General features: G+C 37.5%; 2 protein-coding genes across 14 annotated transcripts in view; one reads left to right on the forward strand and one right to left on the reverse strand.

Annotated features, from left to right (window-relative positions):
* Nucleotides 1–3,281: 3,281 nt before the first annotated feature.
* On the reverse strand, nucleotides 3,282–23,051 carry WDR12 (WD repeat domain 12). Its single transcript, XM_046658405.1, has 13 exons — nucleotides 22,827–23,051; nucleotides 19,865–19,959; nucleotides 17,021–17,115; nucleotides 16,040–16,146; nucleotides 15,019–15,134; nucleotides 14,195–14,349; nucleotides 12,857–12,902; nucleotides 11,076–11,161; nucleotides 6,949–7,089; nucleotides 6,724–6,829; nucleotides 6,421–6,553; nucleotides 4,619–4,691; nucleotides 3,282–3,597 (listed from the first exon to the last, which is right to left on the reverse strand). The coding sequence occupies exons 1-13, from the start codon at nucleotides 22,865–22,867 to the stop codon at nucleotides 3,520–3,522; spliced, it is 1,272 nt and encodes a 423-aa protein (XP_046514361.1). The 5' UTR covers nucleotides 22,868–23,051; the 3' UTR covers nucleotides 3,282–3,519.
* A 555-nt stretch (nucleotides 23,052–23,606) lies between these two features.
* The window catches only part of CARF (calcium responsive transcription factor), a 99,589-nt gene continuing 98,416 nt past the window's right edge, over nucleotides 23,607–24,779 (forward strand). For 11 of the 13 annotated variants that reach the window (XM_046658397.1, XM_046658402.1, XM_046658392.1 and 8 more), the window contains exon 1: nucleotides 24,368–24,592. The gene's annotated coding sequence lies outside the window, so the exon portion shown is untranslated. Of the gene's footprint in view, nucleotides 23,733–24,367; nucleotides 24,593–24,779 lie in introns of those variants that run through there. The other 2 variants (XM_046658391.1, XM_046658393.1) reach the window with 2 other exon arrangements.

Here is a 24,779-nt window from a genome sequence, read left to right on the forward strand (position 1 = left end):
GAATTCTACCCTTTTGTACTGTTTTATTAAGAATTAGGGATCTACTGAACTGATGTCATGGAAATAACTCCATTTCTTCAAAGTGATCCACTTCCTTTGTCATCTGTTCCATCTCATCAAGGAAGTCAGAAGCAACAGGTCAGTGGCAGGCGGTGAGGGTATGGACAGCCATCTCCCCAGATGCCCACACTAGTAATTACTTACACATGGCAAGCTAAACAGGCTCTCTCCCTTACTACATCTTTGTCTATTCAAGTAAGGCTAGAATTAGAGACAGCATTATTAAAAGGATTTTTTAATGTGAAGTGTTGTAGACACATAAAAAAAGTATTTCCTCCCCCTGAAACAGCCATTAAACTTAATTTGGTATTAATAAGTCCCAGGCATGTTATTTATACCCTTACTAAATACACATAAGTTGTTTCACATGTTTCTAAACTTTCTATCAGGTTGTACCTGATACAAACCTGTACAGAAACCTAAAGATCGTTTCTCTGTGGTCTTTATTATCAGAGCCATGTCTCCTGTCTCCATCACTAACTGGCTCTATACCTTCACATAGGCTCTTTAACCTGTCTGGGTTGTGGTTTCCTTTAATGACACAAATAACGTGATAATTCAAATAATATGAACGACAGGAAAATTTCCAAAATTCCTATTTGCTCATAAACAATTCCTATATGCAAATACAGAAATGGATCTTTAAAGTACACATTTTTGTATTATTATGCTAATACCTTTAGTGGCATACTAAAGTTGAAATTAATTTTAAAGGCAAGAACATGCAAAGCTGAACATAACATTATAGTGATTTGGTACTAATAAATGCCACTTAAATTTATATAACCTTTCTTTCAAGCATGTGAAGACATTTTCACACTTATTCTTTACATTTATAAAAACATCGTTCTTGTGCATGACTGAAGAATTGGCAAAATATGAATTAGTTAAGAGCTTCAGCTCGAAACTTAGGGAAACTCAAATCCTTACCTGCCATTTACTGGCTGCCTGAAATCTGGTCAAATAACTTGACCTTCTAACATATATATTCCTCTTCTTCAAAATACAGGTCACTTTAGTACCTATGCCAGAGGATTGCTACGGTGTTATGTTCTTTGCCATTTTTATAAACACTGCCAGAAAATAATTTACTTCCTCAAAGCTGCAAATCAGTGGAACTAATATTGGAACAAAGACAGCCAATTTATTAAACAAACCAAAAATACTTTTCTACTAAGTACCATTAAGATATATTTGGTTTATATAACAAAATAACATTATTAATGTTTGATACTAGAAGTCACAGTCAAAAAATTCCCATATTAAAGTGACTAAAAGTTCCTGTTTTTATATCTGGCAGTTTCTGATTAGCAAAGTTTGGATATTACTTGCCTAATAAAACCTGATTCCAATTAGTGGCTCAGCAAAAAGAGGGGAGGATTGGCAGCAGATGTTAGCTCAGGGCTAATCTTCCTCCAAAAAAAAAAAAAAAGTAATAAAAGAAAAGATCATGTCTTAGTTAAGGCAAGAATGGCAGCTTTATTTAAAAGAGAGAAACAAAACTAAACTTCTTAGCATATGAAGAAATATTATGCTCACTTCCTTGCTCACAGTATTTTTGAGCTATATTTCTGATGCTCTGTGCCGCTCCCTGTGCCAGAAATAACCTGCATTTCCACCTTCCTAACCAATTATCTGTCCAAATCTGGTTCCAACGTCACTCTTCTATGACACCTTCCTTGACAGCCAACGTGCTCCTCACAAAGCTAATTGCTCCCATCTCTATGCTACCTTTCTACCTTCCATCTTCCTTTGCACTTAGGATACTCTTGTAACTAATTTTTAAATGACTATCTCCCATGTAAGAATGTGCACTTTTTTTTTTTAAGATTTTATTTTTTTCCTTTTTCTCCCCAAAGCCCCCAGTACATAGTTGTAAATTCTTCACTGTGGGTCCTTCTAGTTGTGGCATGTGGGATGCTGCCTCAGCCTGGTTTGATGAGCAATGCCATGTCCGTGCCCAGGATTCAAACCAACAAAACACTGGGCCGCCTGCAGCGGAGCGCGCAAACTTAACCACTCGGCCACGGGGCCAGCTCCAGAATGTGCACTTTTTGAAGGTAGTCAAAAAGTCCATGTTTTCTACATTTCTGTGTTTTTTCTCTTTCCTCCATCCCACTAGAGACCCTGGTAAATGGTGGAAGTTCAGCCTTTTTTCTTGAACTGACTTACTCAGCAATTAGGTATACTTTGTCCAAAACAGGAATATAAATTCATCTTTGTCTTCTGAAAGTTAGATTTCCAGAGACTATAGATATGATGAAATTTATACCAGTCTGCACAAATTGAGGAAAACAAAGACTGTGTGAATTTTCCAGCTACCTTTATTCACTTTTGGGGCATTAAAATATACCCTCTTCTAAGAAATGACGTAACTGGAGCTCTAGCTCTTGGTCTGCGTGAGAATGAGGACTGTATCAAAGGAGGAGAGCTAGCTGGGTCCCTAAGGGGTGTGGAACAAAGCCACTCCACCAGCCCTGGACTGCCTCTAACCAAACTCCCACCTGGTTTCGTCTACTATGAATTTGGCTCTCAAATGCAGCCAAGTATAGCTGTTGTTTCCTAGACCTCTGCGAGAGGAACCTCGAGTGACAGACGTTGCATTAGCCTAGTGATGAGACCAGACTGATTCCCACAGATTACTCAGAGGCTGAAGTGCTCTGCTTGAGGAATACCAATCCATTAAAGATGGAACTCACATACTATGAGATTTACTTTAAATATTTGGTATATAACATACGAATTTAGATAAATGCTAATATCTAACATTTGTAGAATGTTTACTATCTAATACGGATGGAAAAATTTTGTCTAAAGAATCTAATGTATATACGAGGATAAGTTTGGGAGAGATATTCCTGGTTACCATCAAATTTGTGTGCAGTTTCTAAAGGTTTCTGATATATCTTTAATATGAAGTACTTCACTTAAAATATTTCAACAAATTCTTAATAAATTGGCAACATCTACATGTTTTAATGTTCTGAATACTTACAAAGTCTTATTACAGTTAGACATCACTTATTTTCCCAAAAAGCAAATTGTATTTCTAATTTTTTCTCTATTAAAATTTATTAGGTTTTTTTAAAGATACTTTTTTAAAATAGCTAACTTTAAAAAGTTAAGTTTCTCCATCAGAAATAAAAATATGGACAATTACTATATTTTTAATATATGCTTTTACAGCATTTCAAAAGAAAATCTTAATTCAAACCAGTATCTTTAAAAAGAAATTCAAAATTCAGTTTAATTTCAAGAATTTGCATAACGTAGAGAATATAGGCCACATTTTATAGATTATAAACACAACTGTTATATAATAAATACAAAATAAAGAAAAAGACAGTGATAACTGTTACTGAGAGTGACACATTATATGAACTTTAATCTCAAAATCTGCTTTCTGCATCTGCGTTCATTTATAGAAAGGATCTCTGTAGTCACATTTATCATTCACTTTCATGCCCCCACATGGGAAGTGGTAGGTGAGTATCTGTAGGAATATAATTTATTGTCTGCTCCTCCACTCAGAAGTAACTGTGTAAAAAGGGAGAGAAAAAAACACAAACACAGAAGTAAATACAATTATTTCATATGACAGCTAACCTAATTAAATACTGATGACTCTGATTATAGAAGGAATTATGGATGAGCAGATAACTTGCCTTGAGAGTTAATACTTAAATGCACCAATTACATCATTTTTCACTACTATATTACAACACAGTATATTAAAACTTGAAAAGTGACCATTTGAATTTGGTTGAGGCATAATATGCTATTGTATTTTCTATGAAGCATGTGCTAAGAAATGTAATAAAATTAAAAAGTTGGAAAAGTGATATAGTTTTACCTATTTAAGAAAATTAAGTTTTTAAAGGGCAGCACATTAACTGTTTGTGGGTAAATGGACATTACAAATTATTCAAGTAGCACTAGGACCTGTATTTGGAAAGAATTCTTAGGCAATAAGGGCTAATGTATATACACAGAAATAATTAAACTGTAATTCTTTAAACACATTTTATAATCTAGACTAATTTTGTAAGATTTTTCTAAGTGGGAAATAATTAAACTGTAATTCTTTAAACACATTTTATAATCTAGACTAATTTTGTAAGATTTTTCTAAGTGGGAAATACCTTGATCCAATTAGTCTGAAGTAGCAAGTTTTACAGACTTAAAACATTTCATTAAAATACTCAAGAGGAAAAAACTGCTTCAAAATTTTCAAATTTTACTACTCCTAATGTTAAACAACAAATTTGTTTCCTCTTTATTGTAGTGATCATTTTGTAATATATATAAATGTTGAATCACTAATTCAACACTGAATTAGTGGCGAATCACTGAAACTAATATTTTATGTCAACTATACTTCAAAAATAATTTGTTTCTTCTTTGAATGAGATGAGATTTTATGAATAATATTAAGGGAAACTTAGAAAACTGAATTATAAATATCAGATATATTTAAACTAGTAACTCCATAAACACAAACACCAGATTTATTCAAATAAAAATTTTCCTCTTCACCAAATAACTAATAAATTCTTACCCCTGTGTCTGTCCAGTCTACACTCAGAACTTTGTCTTCATGAGCAGCCAGATCATAGAGAGGAGCTTTACAACTAAAAGATAAAATATTAACAGGTTATATGCATTTCATAGTATTAAAACAACCATATATGAATAATCACTTATACTTTTCTGAAAACATTACCGATTTTACCATTCTTACCCCAATAACCACTTAACCTTAAAATTCTGAGTATTTACTTGACTACCTCTCCTGTTTTTCCTGTATCATTAGCAGACTACAGAGATTTACTGCAACAAATATATTCAGGAAAAATGCTATTTATAAAAATTATAATTAGGCCCATTTTCACACTTCCTTGACTACTTTTCTTCTCCCCCCAGCTCATGGCTTTATATACCCTTTGTCTATCCATATATATGTTGATAACTCCCAAATTTATATCTTTAGCCCAAACTTCTCTCCTGAGTCACTACAACCAAAACAAAACTCTGATTTCCCCTCACAAACCTGTTTTTCTACTCTTTCCCATCACAGTAAATGGCACCACTAATCACCCAATTGCTCAGGCAGAAAATATGGGCATTATCCTTGATTCCTATCTGCATATTCCACCCATGAGCCAATTCTGCCAAAGAGCTATCTTCAAAATACACCTAAAATCCAACCACTTATTTATGATGCTACCACCACAGTCCAAATCACCAGTATCTATCTCTTGAACTACAATAGCCTCTCTGCCTCCATTCTTGCTCCCCTGTTCAGATACCTCCAAAGCTTTCTTCATTACACTTAGAATGAAACCCCAATTCCTTACCATGGCCCATAACGTCCTGCTCGATGTAACCATCACCTGCCTCACGCCCTGCCACTCTCCTCGCTTACTCTGCTCCATCAACACTGGCCCTCTTGCTATTTTGCCAACATGCCAAGATTTTCCCCACCTTATCTGCTGTTCCCTTTGCCATGATCTGTGCATGGCTCACACCTTCACATTGTTCAGTTCACCACTGGAATATCACTTTCAAAGAGAGGCCTTCATCAAAGAAGTGCCCCTGTACTCTGCTTCATTTTTGTCATAGCACTTACTACTATTATCAGAAACTATATGCTAATTGCTATATAAAGTATCCAATTAAAATGCATATACCTTCTAGATAGTAACAAATCATGTACCATTAGGTAGTATGAGGATGTTAGGATGCAGATTTAAGGTAAACAACAACAAACAAACAGGTATCTGGGTTAATGCCTCTCCATTCTACTTATAAAAATATGTAATTAAATTGTGTATGCATTTTATATCTGCATACACTAGAAACATAGCACTAGTCCATGAGTAAGAAAGAAACCTTTAATATCTGGTTATCTTTAAAAATTTGTATTTTTAGTTAATTTTTTATTAACATATAATTTATAATTTGATCACAGTTCCATTTATTCAGAGAGCACTGGCCTTCTGCTTTTATAATTATCATATTTATATTAAGGGTCAGGATAATTTTTCTCTTTTTTTCCTGTTTTATATAACAAAGTCAGAAAGATGGCTTTTATAAACTTGTGGGGTTTTTTTTCTTTTTTGGCAAAAGAGAAATGATCACAATTCTTTCAGAATGCAAAAAACAACATATTAACACGGAGAAAATTCCTTTGATCCTGGCTTTTCTTTTCGATATCAATATTTATCATTTCAGGTTGTATGACCAAGAAGTTTTTTTTCACCCTTCTGCTTTTGGATAATCATTTCAGTATTCATTTCATTTTCTCTTATACAACGGGCAATTGACAGATTTCTACTGTAGATCACAAATAGAATTTACCTTCTTGTATCCCACAGTTTGACCATGTTATCTAAAGAACCTGAAATCAGCTGCTGCTCATGGGTTGGAGACCACTTCACTGATGTGACCCAGCCTGTATGTGACGTTAGGGACAGCGACACCAAAGAGCCATCTGAACAAAGCAAACGAGATGAACCATTATTGAATTTTAGAAAAGAGAAGTAGGCAGAACAAACCCCCCAAAAAATTTGTAGAAAATTATCTTTTTATACAAATCTCTAGTGAGAAAAGAAATTGATACTATTTACACATATTTTTCCTCCAGTGCTTCACACAACTCACCTTTCGTTCGGGGATCCCACAGTCTGATATGCCTATCTGTGCTCCCAGATGCTAAACGTTTACAAAGTGGAGAATAGGAGATACAATTAAACACTTTATTTCCTGTCTGAAAAAACAAAAAGGAAAGAACATTTAACCATGCTGGGCTAAAAGTAATTATCTCTAGAAGTTTATCACTTAAAAGCTCAAAGTTAATCAGAGAACTACTGAATTTATCACTCTTACCAAAGTTGATTTAAGACTGCCTGACTCGGCGTCCCACACTCTAATTGTGTGGTCCCAAGATGCACTGCAGATTTCTTCAGCATCTGACCACAGGACGGAGGAAATCGCTTCCTTGTGGCCAGAGAGGGTCACAATGGGAGTCTAGAAATGAAAGATACCCAAAAGGGAAAGCATTTTCCGTTTAGAATAATTAGGACAATAATAGCAGTTATAACTTCTGAAGCCCATATGCGAGATGTTTTGTCAGGTGCTTTAGCTTTCATATCATGCCTAATTTCTTCTTTACAATAATCCTCAAGATAGATATTTCTGTTTTTATTTTATAGAGGAAGACACTGACGCTGAGAAAGATAACATGCTCAAGGTCATACCGCTGTAAGTGGCAGATTTAAGTTTAAACCCACATACTACTCCAAAGTTCATCGCCTTCCCACTGTGCTCTGCTGCTTCCCCATCTGTTCCACTTGTCATTTTGAGGAGTATTAATATTAACACTAACTTAATTCTCCCCATTGACAAACACGTTATGTGTAGAAGTTAGCAGAAAAAAGCTCTGGGTCAGAAGATCTCAGTTTCAATCAAAGGTGCTGCCATTTTCTAGATGACTCCTCCTGGTAAACTAATCTCAATAGGTTATTCTCGCCACTTCATTTCCTCAGCATCTAATCTTTAAATAATGTCCATGGCTCATCTGTCAATACTCCAAAATCTCTAATGTCTTTCTCAAATTAAAATCCCCAAACTAGGTATAGTGTCTGTCTGAAATATAAGGAACATATGAAAGACAGAAGGAAAGAATTCTGAAATGGGAGACAGTTAATCTACTTTTGTAACTTTGTTACATTTAACCTCCTTAAATAGTATTACCTCATCTGTAATATGCTAGATCAGAGATTAGCAAAGTTTTTCAGTAAAGGTCCAGAAAGTAAATTTTTTAGCTTTTCCAGGCCAAAATACAGTCTCTGTTGCATATTCTTTCTTGTTTTTAAAACTTCTTGAAAACGTCAAAATCATTCCTAGCTCTCTGTAGTACAAAAACAGGCCAGAGCCAAATCGGCTGTTGGGCTATAGTTTGCCAATTCCTGGACCAAATGAGCCGTAAGGTCTCTCTTCCACCTCTAAAATTTTCCTCAAAGAAGTAAAGGAACCTGACAGCCGAGTGAGGGACAGAACCACCGCTCTGTGACCCGAAACAGAATGAACAGCAAGGAACATAAAGGTAATCCATCAGAGGCTCCAGGAGAGGATTCGGCATGGCAAGATCCACAGGCAAACTTACAGCAATAAGCAAGCCCATTTCTAGATGTTTACCCAAGAAAAATGAAAACTTTGATTCACACAAAATTCTGTCCACAAAGGGTGACAGCAGTTTTATTCATAACTGTCGAACTGGAAACAACCCAAATATCCTTCAACTTGTGAACGATTAAACCAACCGTTGTATATCCACGCAACAGAATACTACTCAGCATTTAAGAGGAACAAACCATGATCCCATTAACCTAGATGAATCTTTTCTTTTCTGGGGGAAAAAAAACAAACGAGGGGGGTGTGAATCTCAAATGCATTGTGCTATGTGAAAAAGAGCTTGATGTAAAAGGCTACATACTGTGTGATTCCACTTATACAATATTCTGGAAAAAGAAAAATTATAGGAACAGAGAATAGAACAGTGGTTGTCAGGCGAGAAGTAGCGGGGAAGGGTGACTACGAATGGGCCACGAGTTTTAGGGGGTGATGAACTGCTCTGCATCCTGACTACGTCGTGGTTACACATTCTACACATTTATCAACACTCAAAAGCTATTCACCAAAAAGTGAATTTTCCTATATGTAAATTTTTTTTAAAAAAGGTAGAAAAGTCAACTTTGACACCGTTACTACAAACAAACTCCAGTAGAATAGTACTGGAGGGAAAAAAGCAATTTTGAAAGAAACGAGGAAAAAACCTTACTATATGTTAACATGTGAAACAAATGACAAGTAAATTAACTGACTGGCAGCATTAGTCATATTAATTCAAGTAAGGTACTAGAAAGAAACTCAGAGAAAAGATAACTATTTTTGATAATTGTTTTATCATTTTGGTCTTAAAAATCCAACTTGTTCCATTGCAGCACAATTTTTCACTTTAAATAGCACTTCAAGGATTGCCAGCATAACTCCAGTTAATAATTTATGAATGCATGAATTTACAGCCTATAAAAACCTAAACAAGAAAATGAACATATATTTTTTCTCTCAAATAAAATGAACAATGGAAGTGAGCTTATAAAAAGTACACACCTAAAAATACTCTTACAAAGTAAATCAATTAAAAAAAGATAGGCAACACACTTAAAAAAAATGGGCTAAAAACATGAACAGGTACTTCATAATTAGATATCAAAGGGTGAGGACTTAAATTCCACTACACACCACCAGAAATCGACAAAATGATACACTTTTCAACAGTAAGTAAATGCAAACATATGTTTATGTTGTAAAATAAAATCAGTTATGGTCTTAAAAAATTGACCATATCACGTGCTTGAAAGGATGTAACCTTGACTCTCATACACTGTCAGTGGGACTAAAAACTCGTATAACCATTTTGGAAAACTTTCTGGCAGTATCTAATATTCAGAAAGCTGACCATGTGCATTCCCTATGACTCAGCCAATTGTACTTCTGCAATTCTATATATGCAGAAATCACTGCTTATGCACCTAAGAACTTTCTTAGCAACTGTCTTTATGGTGGCCAAAACTAGGAACAACCTAAATGTCCAACAGAAGAAGAGAAGATAAATTCTGGTATATTCATGCAATGGAATGCTTTATATTAAAGATCATTACATGCAGTAGCATGAAATCTCACAGATATGAAGTTGAAAATAGGTGAAACTAATCTAAGATGGTATAAGTCATAAGAGTGATTACTTCTGGGGGTTACTGATTGTGAGGGAGGCTAGCGGGAGTCTTCAAGGCTGTTGCTAATTCTCAGTGTTTTGATTTGTATGGTGATTACTTGGGTATACACGATTGTAAAGAATCATTGAGCTGTACACTTAACATATGTATGCCAAACTTCAAATTAAAAGAAAGGTAAAAAAAGTTACCTTCTGAGTAAAGAATTTTTATAATTCAAGAAATCTTTTCTACTCAGATATATTCTTTGGAGGTTGATCAGGGATATGCATCAGCAAATTACCACTGGCACAACACCCAGTTGGTAAGGCATTTACAGCTTTCATTTGTCCTACCAGATTAAGTGATAAGGAAGCTGAGTTGCTGCCAGATCACTCCTCTTGCAATTCAGCAGTCAATATTTAAATGTATTAAGAAACTTTAAATCATTACTTCCAGTTGGAACTAGTAAGTGCTACTGTTTATTGCATTTGATGTGAGTTTGATGAATTATTTATGATCATACTTTATTCCTCATTTTCAACAATTTTTATATCTTGTTATTGGTGACTACAAGAAATAATGTGCAAATGTGGCCTTGATTTACTGCACATTCATTACAGCTGTTAGAAAATGAATGAAGATTATGTTTTCCTAAACCTCAGTATTGTCCTTCTCACTAAGACATTAAGACAGGTCAGACCTTATTATGACAAATATCTTCCTAACAAAGCAGAACAAATAAGAATCTGGATGAACTTTCTGAGTTCAATTTAATTGGATCTAAGAGCTAAATGATAGAATCAAAACCCAAATTAAACTCTCGGTTTCTAGTGATTTAGGAGATATAACTAGCATCCTTAATAAGAATTATATCCTCAGTGTGTGAAACAATATTATTAAATCGTCAGGTAATGAGATGCTTCACTTAAATTTAGTGCAAACTTTAACAATTAAAAGATCCTGCTCCAAAATGCACCATGAGATCAAATAACAGCTAAATAATCAACCTATTGATCTGTAAGCCGGCTCAAAGCTACTACATTCAATGACAGATAAATGTAGCATAATAGAGTATCTATAAGAAAAATTTACAAATCTGCTGAACGAAAGCCTAATTATGGTTGAAGCAGCAAAGCAAGACAAAAGGAAATTTAAATAGGAAAGATTACATTAAATTACCAGATATTTGTTAATACAGACCTAAGCCAAGTATAGTCAGTTCTCACAAATACTTACCCTCGTTAGTCCCAACTGCTCCGTCTTCTGTTTCTTTCGGGGTCGATTTGTGGATTCCTCCATTTCATCTTCTTCATCTGTAGGGACTGTACCACAGAGAGTCAGAGTTGATATTTTTAAAATTTATGGTAAATATTAATTGCAAACAGTCTCAAAGAATTCTTACAACATTTCTGGGTATATACTTTCTCTATGTTATCTCAACTGGTTAGGGAATCATATTCCTCCTTATTTTGGTTCATAGAAAATTATATATAAAATAATACCTGGGTTACCAATCTTCCAAAAAGACAAAGCAAAAAATAAAGTACATTAAAACCCTAAAACTTAACCAGTTTGATATCTTGCTATGTCTTTAAGATCATCATCATGAATACTCATCACTTTACCACATCTATGAATATTCTATTAGTTGTAGGAGATAATAATCTATTATTATGAAGAAGGGAATGACAAGGTAAACAAACACACATTCCAGTCACGTTTATTCTTCTTGATTATTTAACTTTTCTAACAATGAATCAGATGTTTTATAGTTACTTTTTGACTGTTTTGTTTTGGTGAGGAAGTTGGCCCTGGGCTAACATCTGTGGCCAATCTTCCTCAAGCTGAGCTAACAACTGTGCCAATCAATCTTCCTCTATTTTGTGTGTGGGACAGCACCACAGCATGGCTTGCTGAGCAGAGTGTAAGTCTGCACCCAGGATCTGAACCCATGAACCCCAGGCCACTGCAGCAGAGTGCTCAAACTTTAACCACTACCCAACCGGGCCAGCTCCACTTTTTGACTTTTTAAAAAAATCTTTGTGATATATCATTTAGCTAGATACCAAACCCAGATGGAAAACCATAGATTTTAATGTTTGTAACTATTTTATAAATATTATCTGCTTTCTCCCTATAAATGCCTTTAGGGTAACAACTAATCATATACAATATCTCATTTACCCAGTGCTATCAAAGAATAAAATATTCCACAAAAGGAAAAATTTCTAAACAAACCACTTTCTCCCTCAAAACTGTTTGCTTTAAGCATTTGTGGAAAATCTACTAAAATGGATTATATATATCCTGCCATCTTACGCATAATTATTTAAAACTGTTTAAGCTTTTCTTGATCCCCCAACTCTACTTTGTGAATTGTATTTAGGGTATTATACTGTAATACGGCAATTCCCTCAGAAGTAACAGAAGCCTTCTGATCTGTCTACCTGTGCACTGTTTTAGACCACCATTTCTTAAAGTTTAAATGTCTGTGGGGTTTTTTTTCCCCTTTTCTACTGTCGGCGTCTTCTTAGCACTATCAAGGCACCTTCTTCTAAGACTCCTCCCTCCTCCTCCTTTAGTTGTTCCTTTTAATTTATGTTTTCAAAGTAAAAAAGTTAAGTTTGGTAAAACTGTATTAAGTTTTTTTTTTAAGTAAATCAGCTTAACTAAGAAATTTCTCTAACAGTAAAGTATATCAAAATGACTCAGAAGGTAATTTTGTTTATTTCCAAGTTCCTGAATAAGGGAACTCTGAGAACTAAGGTAGTTATGTCCCATTGCACCAAACATGTTATTGATACTTGTGGCAATTCAGTGACATTGTCCAGTAAATAAGGGGTGGTGGGAGAGAAAAGCATTTTGAAACACAAAGAAATACACTAATTTTTCTCTATACTATGCTTCTTTATTTGTATCATAAAAAGCTCTGGCAAAATATGGGTTAAAAACTCCTCTTCCAGCAAAATTCTTGAAATATCATTAATAAGTCAAAGCAAAAGAAATATTTAATTTACCTGTAGACCAGATCTTTAGCATCTTATCCCAGGAGCCGCTGCAAAACTAAACAGAATAATATGAAGGGAAAACGAGTATGTAATATAATCCATCATATTATTTGCCTTATTTTTTCTGCTATTTAACTTAAAACCTTTCCTTTGCTCTGAAATCCTTACTACTGTGATAGCATCTGCCTGTCTTCCTAGTCTCCTGGAGGTTGCACCCTCTATCTCCTGGCAGTTGAGGAAGCTGCCATTTTTACACGGCTCTGTGCCCTGGCCACGGCTGCTCAGATCAGGGTGGGCAAGTGACCACACTGTGCCAATAGGTCTCTTCCTCCTTCAGGACCTTTTTTGAAAACTTCTGTTCCTGGGAGGTGAAGTTAGTCTTTCTCCAGGGACAGATGACATAGGACGTAAAATCTGGAATTAGTGAAGGCCAGGTTTCATTGCCATGTGGAGAGAGCCAGTTTGAGGCGAGAGAGAACAAAAGTCAACCTAGGGAAACAGGAGAGGGAAGGGTGTGACGGCCACGTTCAAGCCTCCACTCCACTGGGTCCTGAGACCCCACTGCCTCATCACCCTGCTGGTGGTGTGGCTGTCCACTCCTTCCTCGGATCTCACAATCTTTGAAGCTGAATAAGTTCAAGAGGAGCTTCTGTCTCTCGTAGCCAAAAGACAGGGTACAGTGAATTCACTTAAGTTTGGACTCAACAACATGGAAATCTTCTTCATGGCTCAATATGAATAATCATAACTCTTTTCCTTTGAATACATCAAATGTCCTCTGTTCTGGCAAACTGGCATAGAAATGCCGAAGAAGCACTCTTAAATCCAGAATACTTCAGTGTGGTTTAGGGAACTGTCAAATGGTGAGAGAGTTTGTAAGCCCTCAAGAGTCAATACAGTGTTGTCTTCAGGTTTGCTTCCTTTTAACTAACTTCTGCCACCTCGTTGTGACAAAGAGCAAATCAGCAATGATAGTAAAACAACCTCTACTGACACTAACCTTAGTGTGTGCTAAGGCTTAGACAATCAACTATATGCTTTCAGCTGATGACAGCACTGTGAGTAGCTGAAAGATTGAAAATGTCAATCACTATGACTTAAGAAGGGTAAAGAAATTGCTTGTTTATGTGATTTTTAAAAATTTCTGTAATTTACATAAAGTTCAAAACCAGAGACACCCAGGCTGAGGAAGTGAATCTTTGCATCTCTGATTGTATGAGTCTTTACTTTTCGTTTGAAACAACTGATATGAAAATAGGCCAATCACAATGAATACGTGGAGAAAAAACCTTTTGCGTAAGCTCAAATTCTCATTCGACAGAGTCCTATGAGACAACAGCTACTCACTTTGGTCCCTGTGCTGTCGACGGCGATGGAGTCCACACTCCCAGCATGACCCCTGCAGCAGTGCAGGGCTTTCACACTGTTTCTCTCCACATTCCACTCCCACAGGAGGACAGTCTGGTCCATGGAGGCACTGAGCAGCAGGCAAGACAAACTGTCTGAAGAGGAGAACACAATCAGAAACAAATTAGAAGAACAGTTAAAATACATCATGTTCTGAAACCAAAGAACTGAAGTTTTTGTTGTTGTTGAGAAAGACGTTAAAAAGATAAAAGAGCTCACATAGGTGGCTTGGAAACCGAAGTTAACTTACAGTGTAAAGGGAACAATCTTCAAAAATACTAGAAAAGTACTATACTGTGTGAGTTTCACACACTCAATATTAACTTAAAAATGTATATTATCTGATATAATTTTAGGAAGGACTCACTTTCCCTAATTTATTCAATTTTTTATATAAACCTCTTGTTCTTGAACACTATATATATATTTTGCGTGTCTGAGGAAGATTGGCGCTGAGCTAACATCTGTGCCAGTCTTCCTCTATTTTATGTGGGATGCCGCCACAGCATGGCTTGATGAGTGGTGCTAGGTCCACGCCCAGTACCTGAACCTACTAACCCCAGGCCACTGAAGCGGAGCACGCAAACTTAACCACTGCGAAACTGGGCTGGCCCCTTGAACTCTATATTTTTGAAAGACCTCATAATAAAGACCTCATGAGACATGAGACATTTCCTACCCTGTCCCCATTCTGCCCCAGCACTGAAAATGCCTATTGCCAATTCCCGATCCACAACCCTCTTAGTTCAGGCAAAGAGTCCCACCTTTTTTCACCCAGGCCACATCTTTTACAACATCTGTATGTCCCACAATTGTCATTATTGACTTTCCTTCCAAGGACCAGATCCGAGAAGTCTTATCATAAGAACCAGTCAGGATCCTATGAGGAGAAAAAAATCCTATGAAATACAAAAAGCAGCTTTTTCAAACCCTAAAATTGATTGTATTTCTAAGGCAATTTCTTGAGGATTATTCTTTCAAACTCTTCTTTAATACGAAGATTAAGATTTCAAAACACACTAGAATAGATCAGAAGATTTTACATTTGGCTTTTCCTGACCTCCTAAAAATAAAAACATAACCAACAAACCCTAGATCTCATTTTTACTATCGTTGTAAATACTACAACTCTCAGGGAAGCTAAGCAAATTGCTTGTAAAGTGTTAATAGTTCTTTGTATTTAACCAGTGAAAACCATTAAATAGAAAAACAGTAAAACCACATAAAGAAAAAGTAAAACCAGTAAAAACATAACTTTGGGTAATAACTCCAGGGAGACATTCTTTGAAAGTAAGCTCCTACTATGATCCACTCTTGAGGTGCTGTTCTACAAGCAAGGCCAGTGGGGGTTTGCTCTGAGCCATCCATACCTTCTTGATCCCAGTCTGCCCCCTTTAGCCCTAAAATAGCACAATCTGCATCTTCATGGTAGTAGGCCAGGAAATCTGTGGCTATAAAAGGGTTTTTTTCCAGCTATGAAACAAACTATAACCTAGTTTTTAAAAGCAACATGCTCAATCAAATAAATACCCTAAGACACTAGACTTATTCCAAAGACATATGTCACTATAACATCTTGAGACAGAAAAGAAAACCTATTAATACATATGTTTCTTCTTGACTATATTGAACGTAAAGATCTTTGGCATGGTCACTGATACGTCTATCACAAAATCACTTTTACAGAAGAACAGAGAATCAGAGACAAACATGCACATCATGCACTTAAAAAGAGTGATGGGGTGGCATAAGGAATCAGACACGAGAATGCTCATCTGGCAATACCATTCCTCCGCCCCTCTGATGGAACTGATCCAGTCATCGTGCAGCAAGCACTGCTCGGGCTGAGGTGCGGTGTACTTCTCCACGTATTCCAGTTCCACAACCTCTTCCTGGTCACAGAGAGAAACCAGACACCCATCAGGGGGTGCAACTTTAAGATGGTACATTATGAAGATAACACACCCCATTTAATACAGCTCCTTCACCTAAGTCCCCTTCACAACCAGACAATGTGGAGCCACACAAACAGTGAAAACCTTTATTTGACCTAACAGTATGCTAAGAGTAATATAAAGAAATACTAATGACCTTGGAAAATTTATGCTAAAAGTAGAAAAAAGAATATAAGAAACTTTAAATTATAAAATCATAAAAGCGTATTTGTTTAATGGGTATAGAGCTTCTCTTTAAGATGATGAAAAAGTTCTGAAAATGGAGTTATAATGGCTGCATAGTACTGTGAATGTACTTAATGACACTGACTTGTACATTTAAAAATGGTTAAAATAGTAAATTTTCTGTATATTTTACCACAGTTCTAAAAATTACCCCCCAAATTATAAAAGCAATTATAAATTGCATTTTAAATTATAGAAGCAATATTAACAGCAGTTTGGAGATTAGAGGAAGGGGAGAAGTCACTATAAATCACAATAACCTCACCTGTAAGTTTTTATATGTGCACAATCATTTTGTACACCTTTACTAGTAGTAAACATATATTTGCTATGCCCTTTCTTGATAATTCTTCCACAAATATGAAGGTATCTTTCCATATTCATTCATCTGCATTTCTTAAATATACTCTCAGAAGAAAAAAGGGGATTTCAAAATTTAATATAGAAACTGAAGCTCAAATTTCTAGGAAAAACCAATAATCAAAAGGATCTTGGTTGCTGTAGATTCAAGCTGATTCTAACCGGAGTTACCTACATTATCTGATAATACTGTAAGGAAAAAAGAGCAGGTGAGCACTGAACTTACTGATGAGATGTTTTCCAGTTCCATGTGTTTGACCAAGGGCATTCGCAGAAACTGACCCTTGATGAGGAAATCAAACTCCACATGTTTGTGGAACTCTAAAGAAAATACATGATAAAATTATCACTCTTAGGACATGAAGTGGATTGGCAGAGGTATACGAGACACCTCAAAACAAACAGGGACCTGTTATTCCAGTGTGGCCTCTGAGTTTCTCCAGAATTTCTCCATGACAATCAGGCCATGTATTCCAGTGTATATACTATGTGATTTTCTTTCTTTTCTTTTTTTTTTTGGTGAAGATTAGCCCTGAGCTAACATCCTCTGCCAATCCTCCTCTTTTTGCTGAGGAAGACTGGCCCTGAGCTAACATCTGCACCCATCTTCCTTTATTTTATATGTGGGATGCCTGCCGCAGCATGGCTTGATAAGCAGTGCATAAACCCAACCACTATGCCACCAGGCCAGCCCCCCATACTATGTGATTTTTAAGAACAGAAATACTTTGTTCTGTTGATATAATTTCTTTATTATTATTTTTCGTCTAATTTTTCAAATAACTTTTTATTCTATGAAAACGTTCAAATATATACCACAGGAGAAATAACAAAATGAATCCCCATCTCCACCACACACGGACAATTACCAACTCATGGACACTCATCTATACTCCTCTGTCCATTCCTCTACTGGTTCATTTTAAAGCAAACCTCAGAAATGACATCTTTTCATCTGTAAATGCTTTAGTATGTATCTCTAAACTATAAGGAATTTTTAAAAAGTCACAATGCTAAAAAATTTAACAATTATTCCTTTTAATATCAAATAGCCTATGTTCATATTTCCTCAATTCACAAGTGTCTTTTTACAGTGAGCTTTTTAGAACCAGCACCCAAAATCCACACATTATATTTGATTAATATGTTTTATTTAATCTTTAACTGTTTCTCCTCCTTTTCTTTCCTTGCCGTTTATTTGTTGAAGAAACTGGGACATCTGTCTTGTAATATTTCTTACATTCTGGGTTTGGTTGATTCCAACTGCAAGGTGTCCCCTAACATGTTCCTCTAGCACCTGTACATCCTGTATACCAGGCAGACCTAAACACTAGATTAGATTTCAAGTGTGCTTTTTTTGGGCAAGGAGGCAAGAATATTTACACACAGTATTGTGCATTTCCTACTGCATCACAGGAAGCATATTATCTTGTTGTGTCTTTTTTATGATTTTAAGATCCACCTCTGGGCTCAGATGATGTCAGTCTGATCCCACCCATCATAATGTTTTCTGTCAGCCTTTTACCTAATTAATGGTTTTAGCAGCTATTGATAATCACTACTTAAATCCATTACTTAATTTAGTTACAAAATGCTAAAAATGTTTCATTCTTTCTGCATTTATTAGGTATAATCCTTCTGAAAGAATTCCCTCGTTGATCATTTAGATTGTTACTTTTAAAAATCTGAAATCTGAATCATTTGCATCTTCAACTCAAGAGCAATGACTCAGTTATTCAATTTATACAAAAAGACAAACCAATGTTTATCTACAAGATTAGAAAAATATTCAACTATTTGGGCAACAACAAACAACCATATACTGCTATTGCAAAGCCTCTATTGCAAAAATAATTCTTCTAATTCAAAGACTTTTTCAGCAAATTTAGAAAAGTAACGATGCATCAGAATCTCCATACATTCCTGATGAAAGTAAAGACAAGGACTGATAGGAAATGCTATCAGAATACCTCTGAATCAAGAACTACCGCTTGCTAGCAATGAAAAGATTACAGACCCTGCCCCTCCCAAAACAGATGTTCAGAAACATCATCTCAAACTTAAAAAAGTTACGGGATTATCTGAAGATGAAGGGAAAATATTAGGCAATGTTTCTAACTCTCACCTCCCCATTCCTCCAACTAGAGTAGAATCAAAAGAGCCTTGAAGTGTCGGAAACACCTGTGTGAAAATATGCTTGCCTCTAAATGGTGATTCCATGGACAAATTTTCTTTTAAACATCACACTTTATGCTATTTTCAATTTTTCATGTTTAAATCTTCTATTTTATGTACGGTTTCATTAGTTTTTTAAAAACATCTTATTACAGGAAATTTAAAACAGAGGCAGAAGTGGAGAATAATATAATAAACCTTCATACACCTATCACCCAACTTTAACAATTATCGACTTATGGCCAATCTTGTTTAATCAGTATTTCTGCAGACATTGTTCATATTAATTTTATGCGCTAATAATTTATACTCGTACAATACATATGTTTAATATTTATACCTTTATAAATGTTTTACTTGATACTCTTGCATGTTTATAAATGTTTGCTTTATCCATTAATTGTCTTATGAATTCTAAATACTTAAAAAAAATACCACTATTAATTTTGGCATTTGTTATTACCCAAAATACTCAAATACTGATAATGTCGTTTTGCCTTGCAGAAGTAGAGCAAGTGAGGCCCAAGAACCAAGATGTTCGTTCATGCCTACCCAGCCCAGCCCTCTCTAGCACAATCCCAATGTCTTGATAACCTCTACATCACAACTATTATATCAACATCTTTATTCCTAAATCTCAACCACCTTATCTCCATGTTCCCTTAAAAGCAGATTAAACTGTAATATTTTTTTCTGAAAACTTTTATTTTAAAGCATTTTTCTGAGTATCATGTAGCAGGGAAACCCATATAATTTATAAATTTTACTGTTATAAAATGCATGTAGTATTATAAAATAAAGCCAAAGATATGTAAATAAAATTAAAATGTGATATATTTTAGTGTAGTTAGTGGCACTGTGCCCTCTCGTAACTTCTCAGAGCATGTATACCCACCATTTTTGGCCTCCAGTAATTTATTGATGATGTTACTAAGGTCAGCAATTTCAGAGGCTGCAGGAATTGAGAAGGGGACATCATCTACCGCATATCTATAAAAAGGAAACGATACATCAAGATCAAGTCTACAGATATTTTAACAAATGTGCATTTACTCACTAAACAAACATTTACTGAGTATCTAATACATACCAGATATCTTGCTACATGGGGTTAACAAAAACGAATTAAGATATGGTCTCTGTTCTCACAAAGAGTTAAAGTCTGGTAATCAACTACAATCAGACTTTTTAAGAATAATGTTACAAGTGACAAGTAAACTGGGAGAACAAAGTATTAGGTCATTTCAACCAGAGAAAAGGAGGATAGAAGAGCAGGGCCTTCAGCTCTATCTAGAAAAGCGAGTTTTTGCCAGGTGAAAGGTGGGTGGACAGGAAAAAGGGTGCGGGAAAGTGGGGCGAGCAGCAAGACAATAACTGAGAGTTATTACACTGCCCAGCCAGCCTGTTCCAGAAAGTCCAATTTTGCTCTAGGTAGTGACCAAAGATAAGGCTAAAGAGATGTGCACGGAGTAGTTTATATACTGTGTGAAGAAGCGTTTCCTTCTTTCCCTGGGTAATGAGGAATCACTGTAGCAGTCGGAGTTAAGGAATAACATCATTAGGGAAGATCATTAGATCTTTCTCAACAGCACTGCAGAGGCTGGATTAGAAGAACACATGACAGAAAGAAGAGAACAGGAAACTCTTGTAAGAGAGAATGGCAGAAAATATTTGCAAATCATGCATCTGATAAGGAACTTGATTCTAGAATACATAAATAACACTTACAACTCAATAATAAAAAGGCAACCCAATTTAAAAAAGGGGCAAAGGATTAAAATAGATATTTCTCAAGAGAAGATATACAAATGGCCAACAGACACATGAAAAGATGCTCAACATCATTAGTAATCAAGGCAGTGCAAATCAAACCACACTGAGCTATCACTCCACACACACTAGGATGGCTATAATAACAAAGACAGATAATAAGTGTTGGTGAGGATGTAGATAAACCCTTAGTCATTGCTGGTGGGAATGTAAAATGTTGCAGTTGCTTGGGAAAAATCTGGCAATTCCTCAAAAAGTTAAACATAGAATTACTGTTTGACCTAGCAACTCCACTCCTAATTATATACCCAAGAGAAATGAAAATATATGTCCACACAAAAACTTGTACACAAACGTTCACATTACCGTTATTCATAATAGCCAAAGGTGGAAACAACCCAAATATCCACCAACTAAACAATGGAAAAAAATGTGGTATATCCATACAATGTTAATATTATTTGGCCATAAAAAGAAATGCAGTACTGATACATATTATAACACAGACAAACCCTGAAAATTATACTAAGTGAAAGAAGCCAGTTACAAAAGACCACATATTATATAATTCCGTTTATATGAAATGTGCAGAACAGACAAATCTACAGAAACAGAAAGTAGATTAATGGTTGCCCAGGGCTGGGGGTAGTGGAAGGATTGGGGACAGGTAAGAGCTAAAGGGGAATGAATAATGTTCTAAAATTGACTGTAGTGATGGTTGCATAATTCTGCAAATATGCTAAAAAACACTGAATTGAACACTTCAAATGTGTGAATTCTATTGTATGTTAATTACATCTCAATAAAGTTGTAATAAAAAAAAGTCTCTATAAGGCCTGAATTAAGGCTGTATCTGCAGAGAATGGAAAAGTTTCTCTTTTTGCTACAATGGGGGTGTGAGGGGGGTTTCAGTTCTTGTTAAAATGTAGATTCCAGATCAGCAGGTCTGGGGTGGAGTCCAGGATTTCTGCTTTTTTCTAACAATCTCCCCAGTGATGCTGATGCTGCCTGTCCTAAAATACACTTCGAGTAGTAAGGCTGTAGTTACATATTTCTCATGCCAAAGAAAGTTAGCAGTTATTTAGGTTCCCCAAAAGATAATGAAACCTAGAAATTAAAAATTTTGGTTCTTTCTTTCATTTACTATTTTGTTCAGTAAAATGAGGTCAACTCATAAAGCTATAAACACAAAGATATAATCTTAATTGAAGTGGGCGTTTTCGAGCTTATAGCTGACATAACCTTGTTAATAAAACAAATCTTTATTATTATCAGTACCAGAAGAACTTGACAAACATTTGCTGACTCAGTCAATCTAAGAAACTTAATACATAGTGCCTACCATTAAGAGCTTTACAATATAGTTGAAGAGACCAGGCAAACACAAAGAAAAGTTAATACGGTAATATACACCACAAGGCAGAAGATAATTAGGTTTCAAACAAATGCTACAGACCTGGGGACCACTGGTAAAAATGTTTATATATACATGTATGTTTACACACACACAGTGGTGTATATATATATATACACAAAGGCATACGTGTATATGTATGTATACAAATACACAAATCTGTAACTGAATTGACTTCACACTTCTATCAAAAACGAATTCTACCAACCTCCTATTCAGAGTTCCGCTTTCCAACCTGGTTTAGAAAAGCATTGTCTATCACCTACCTAAAAGAAAAAGTTGTGTCGCCAGAAACTGTGAAACTCCACTAGCAGCCAGCCTGTAACGACTTGGTGCATTGTTCATTGTTAGATTACATAATGTGCTCCATTCTGGAAGCATACCTGAAGCCCTTCAGGCCCTCTGCACTCACAGTTCAAATTATATAGAGCCTGAGAAGCTAGGCAGAAAAGAGGTGATCTCAGAGATCGGTCCCTGAGAAATGCTCTAAGGTCCCGCCTCCACTCGAGCAGAAAACGCGCTCAAGCGAGGAGCCCAGCAAAAAAGGGGGTGGGGTGGGGGAGTGACATGACGGCAAAGACAAACAGGGATCCACAAGGTCATACCGAAGGAGTCCTTGGAAAGGATCCCAGGGAGGAGGGAGGCGGGAGAGAAGGGGAGGCGGCTTACTTACTTCTTGTTGTCAGTGAAGAAGCGTGTCTGAAGCTGAGCCATGGCGGGGAGCACACACGAGACTTGCCTGCGGATGCGCGCGGGGCAACAGTCGGACGACCGGCGCTCTGGTCTCTCAGGACTGCAAGAGGAGGCAGCTCAACAGTAGACAGCACAGGGCAGCGAGAGGATGCCGTCCAAGACCGGGCCCCGCTTCCTTTCCTCGGGGCTCCTCAGCAAGAAGGCACCACGAGGCTGCGCTGCCTCAGAGGACCAGCCCACACACATCAACTACCTATCCCAGAGCGAGGAATCATCGATTAGTACGGCACAGCCTTAAAGGCGACGTGTCCCCTTAATCTTTTTGGATTTCTTTTAATATATTTAGGCCTGTGATGGATTATGAAGAAACAGAAAGGCCCAGTTCAAATCTGCTTCTCTCTCTCTCTTTTTTTAAATTTTAAGAAGCTGTCTTTAGACCCGATCACTTCACATTCAGCTCCTAGATACTACAACCCCCAGAAAGCAGCGCTTCTCAGACGCTGTCACCATGGGAATCGTAGTCTTTTTGCCGCGCCGCCCTCGGGATATCTAATTTGCATTAAACCTTCCAGACTCCAGCCCGATATCTATTATATTTTCTCTGCCTTCAGCTTTCATTTACTAAAGGCTTTCTAGGTTTATTTTCTCGCGCATACTCCCAATCAGAACATCACTCCGTCAAGATTTTTTGTGGGTTCTCGCCCCGCCCTCTACGCTTTAGATGCAGGTTAGAGTCTGGAATACAGAAAACAGAACGAATCTGAAAGGCAACCGAGGACGGTGGCCGACAGTGGACTTTTCTCCTGGCCCTGCGCTGCGCGCTCTCGGAGTGGTGCGCCTGCGCATGGTGCTGGTCTCCATGGCGGGGCCTCGGAGCCAAGACGAGGTTGAGTAGACTCGTTTTGAATTTTCTCCCCTCTGCTCCAGCACTTGGTGGACTTCCCTGCTCGCCCTGTAGGGCTCTCGGCGGCGCTGGGACTGGGCGAGTCGGAGGTTTGGCAGAGCTGTCAGCGCCGACGGACCGGACGCTGCCTCCCAGCCCCCTTCCCTCTCCTGCGTCCTCCTCCCGTCACCTCCCGACCCGCCGGCCCCCGAGCCGCCGCCGCCCCCGCCCCTGCCGCAGCCCGGCCCTGAGGCGTCCGCGCCCCGCCTCGCGGCCTCGCGGGGCCCTCCATGGCGAGGCCCACCCCGCCCGGGACGCGCTCGCGGGCCCCGGCGAGGCCGGCGGCGCGGGTGGAGGCTGGGCGTGCCGAGGCGGGGAGCCGAGCCGGGGAGCCCCGCCGCGGGAAGGACGGCCCCGGGCGGCGGCGCCCGCGCTCTCGGGGGCTCTTCTCTGTGTGCGCCCGTGTTAGTGTACGTGTAGACCGGGAAGGGCGTCCTCCCACGCCCTCTCCGCGCTCCGACTTTTTTTTTTTGTCTTGAAGTTACCCAAAGGCCTGTGCCTTCATCGCGGTGCCCGAGGATTACTCTAGTTGAACGTAGTTGTCTTTCTGAGGGAGGATGGACGGAGAGAGAACTATCCGGATCTCAAAGTCGCTTTTTAGGGCGTTCTCCAGGAAAGCTCCCAGAGGGGGCCTCCAGGAGACAGCGGTTTAGAATCAGGCGGGGCGCGCTGTGTGCAGGTGAAGACGACTGAAGCTGTCCTCTTTTCCCTTGCCTGAAGATGTACTGAAATTACTAGTAGACACCCGACATTTAAGTCAACCTTAGAATATGGGAAGTGATTTAAACAATTGTAAGCGAAAGGTAATCTTTTGTTAGAGAGGCGTGGCGGAGAAGCTAGGACTGGTCTCAGTTGACTCACCTGTTTAGAATGCAGGCCTTGGAACCCGAATGCGGGCCCAGGAACTTTGAATCCTGCCTCAGCTACTAATTTGTTAACCTCTCTGTGCCACGCTTTCCTCAACTGTGAGAATTAAATGCCACATAGTAA

The sequence above is a fragment of the Equus quagga genome, chromosome 4 (genome assembly GCF_021613505.1).
Source record: "Equus quagga isolate Etosha38 chromosome 4, UCLA_HA_Equagga_1.0, whole genome shotgun sequence".
Lineage (NCBI taxonomy): Eukaryota > Metazoa > Chordata > Mammalia > Perissodactyla > Equidae > Equus > Equus quagga.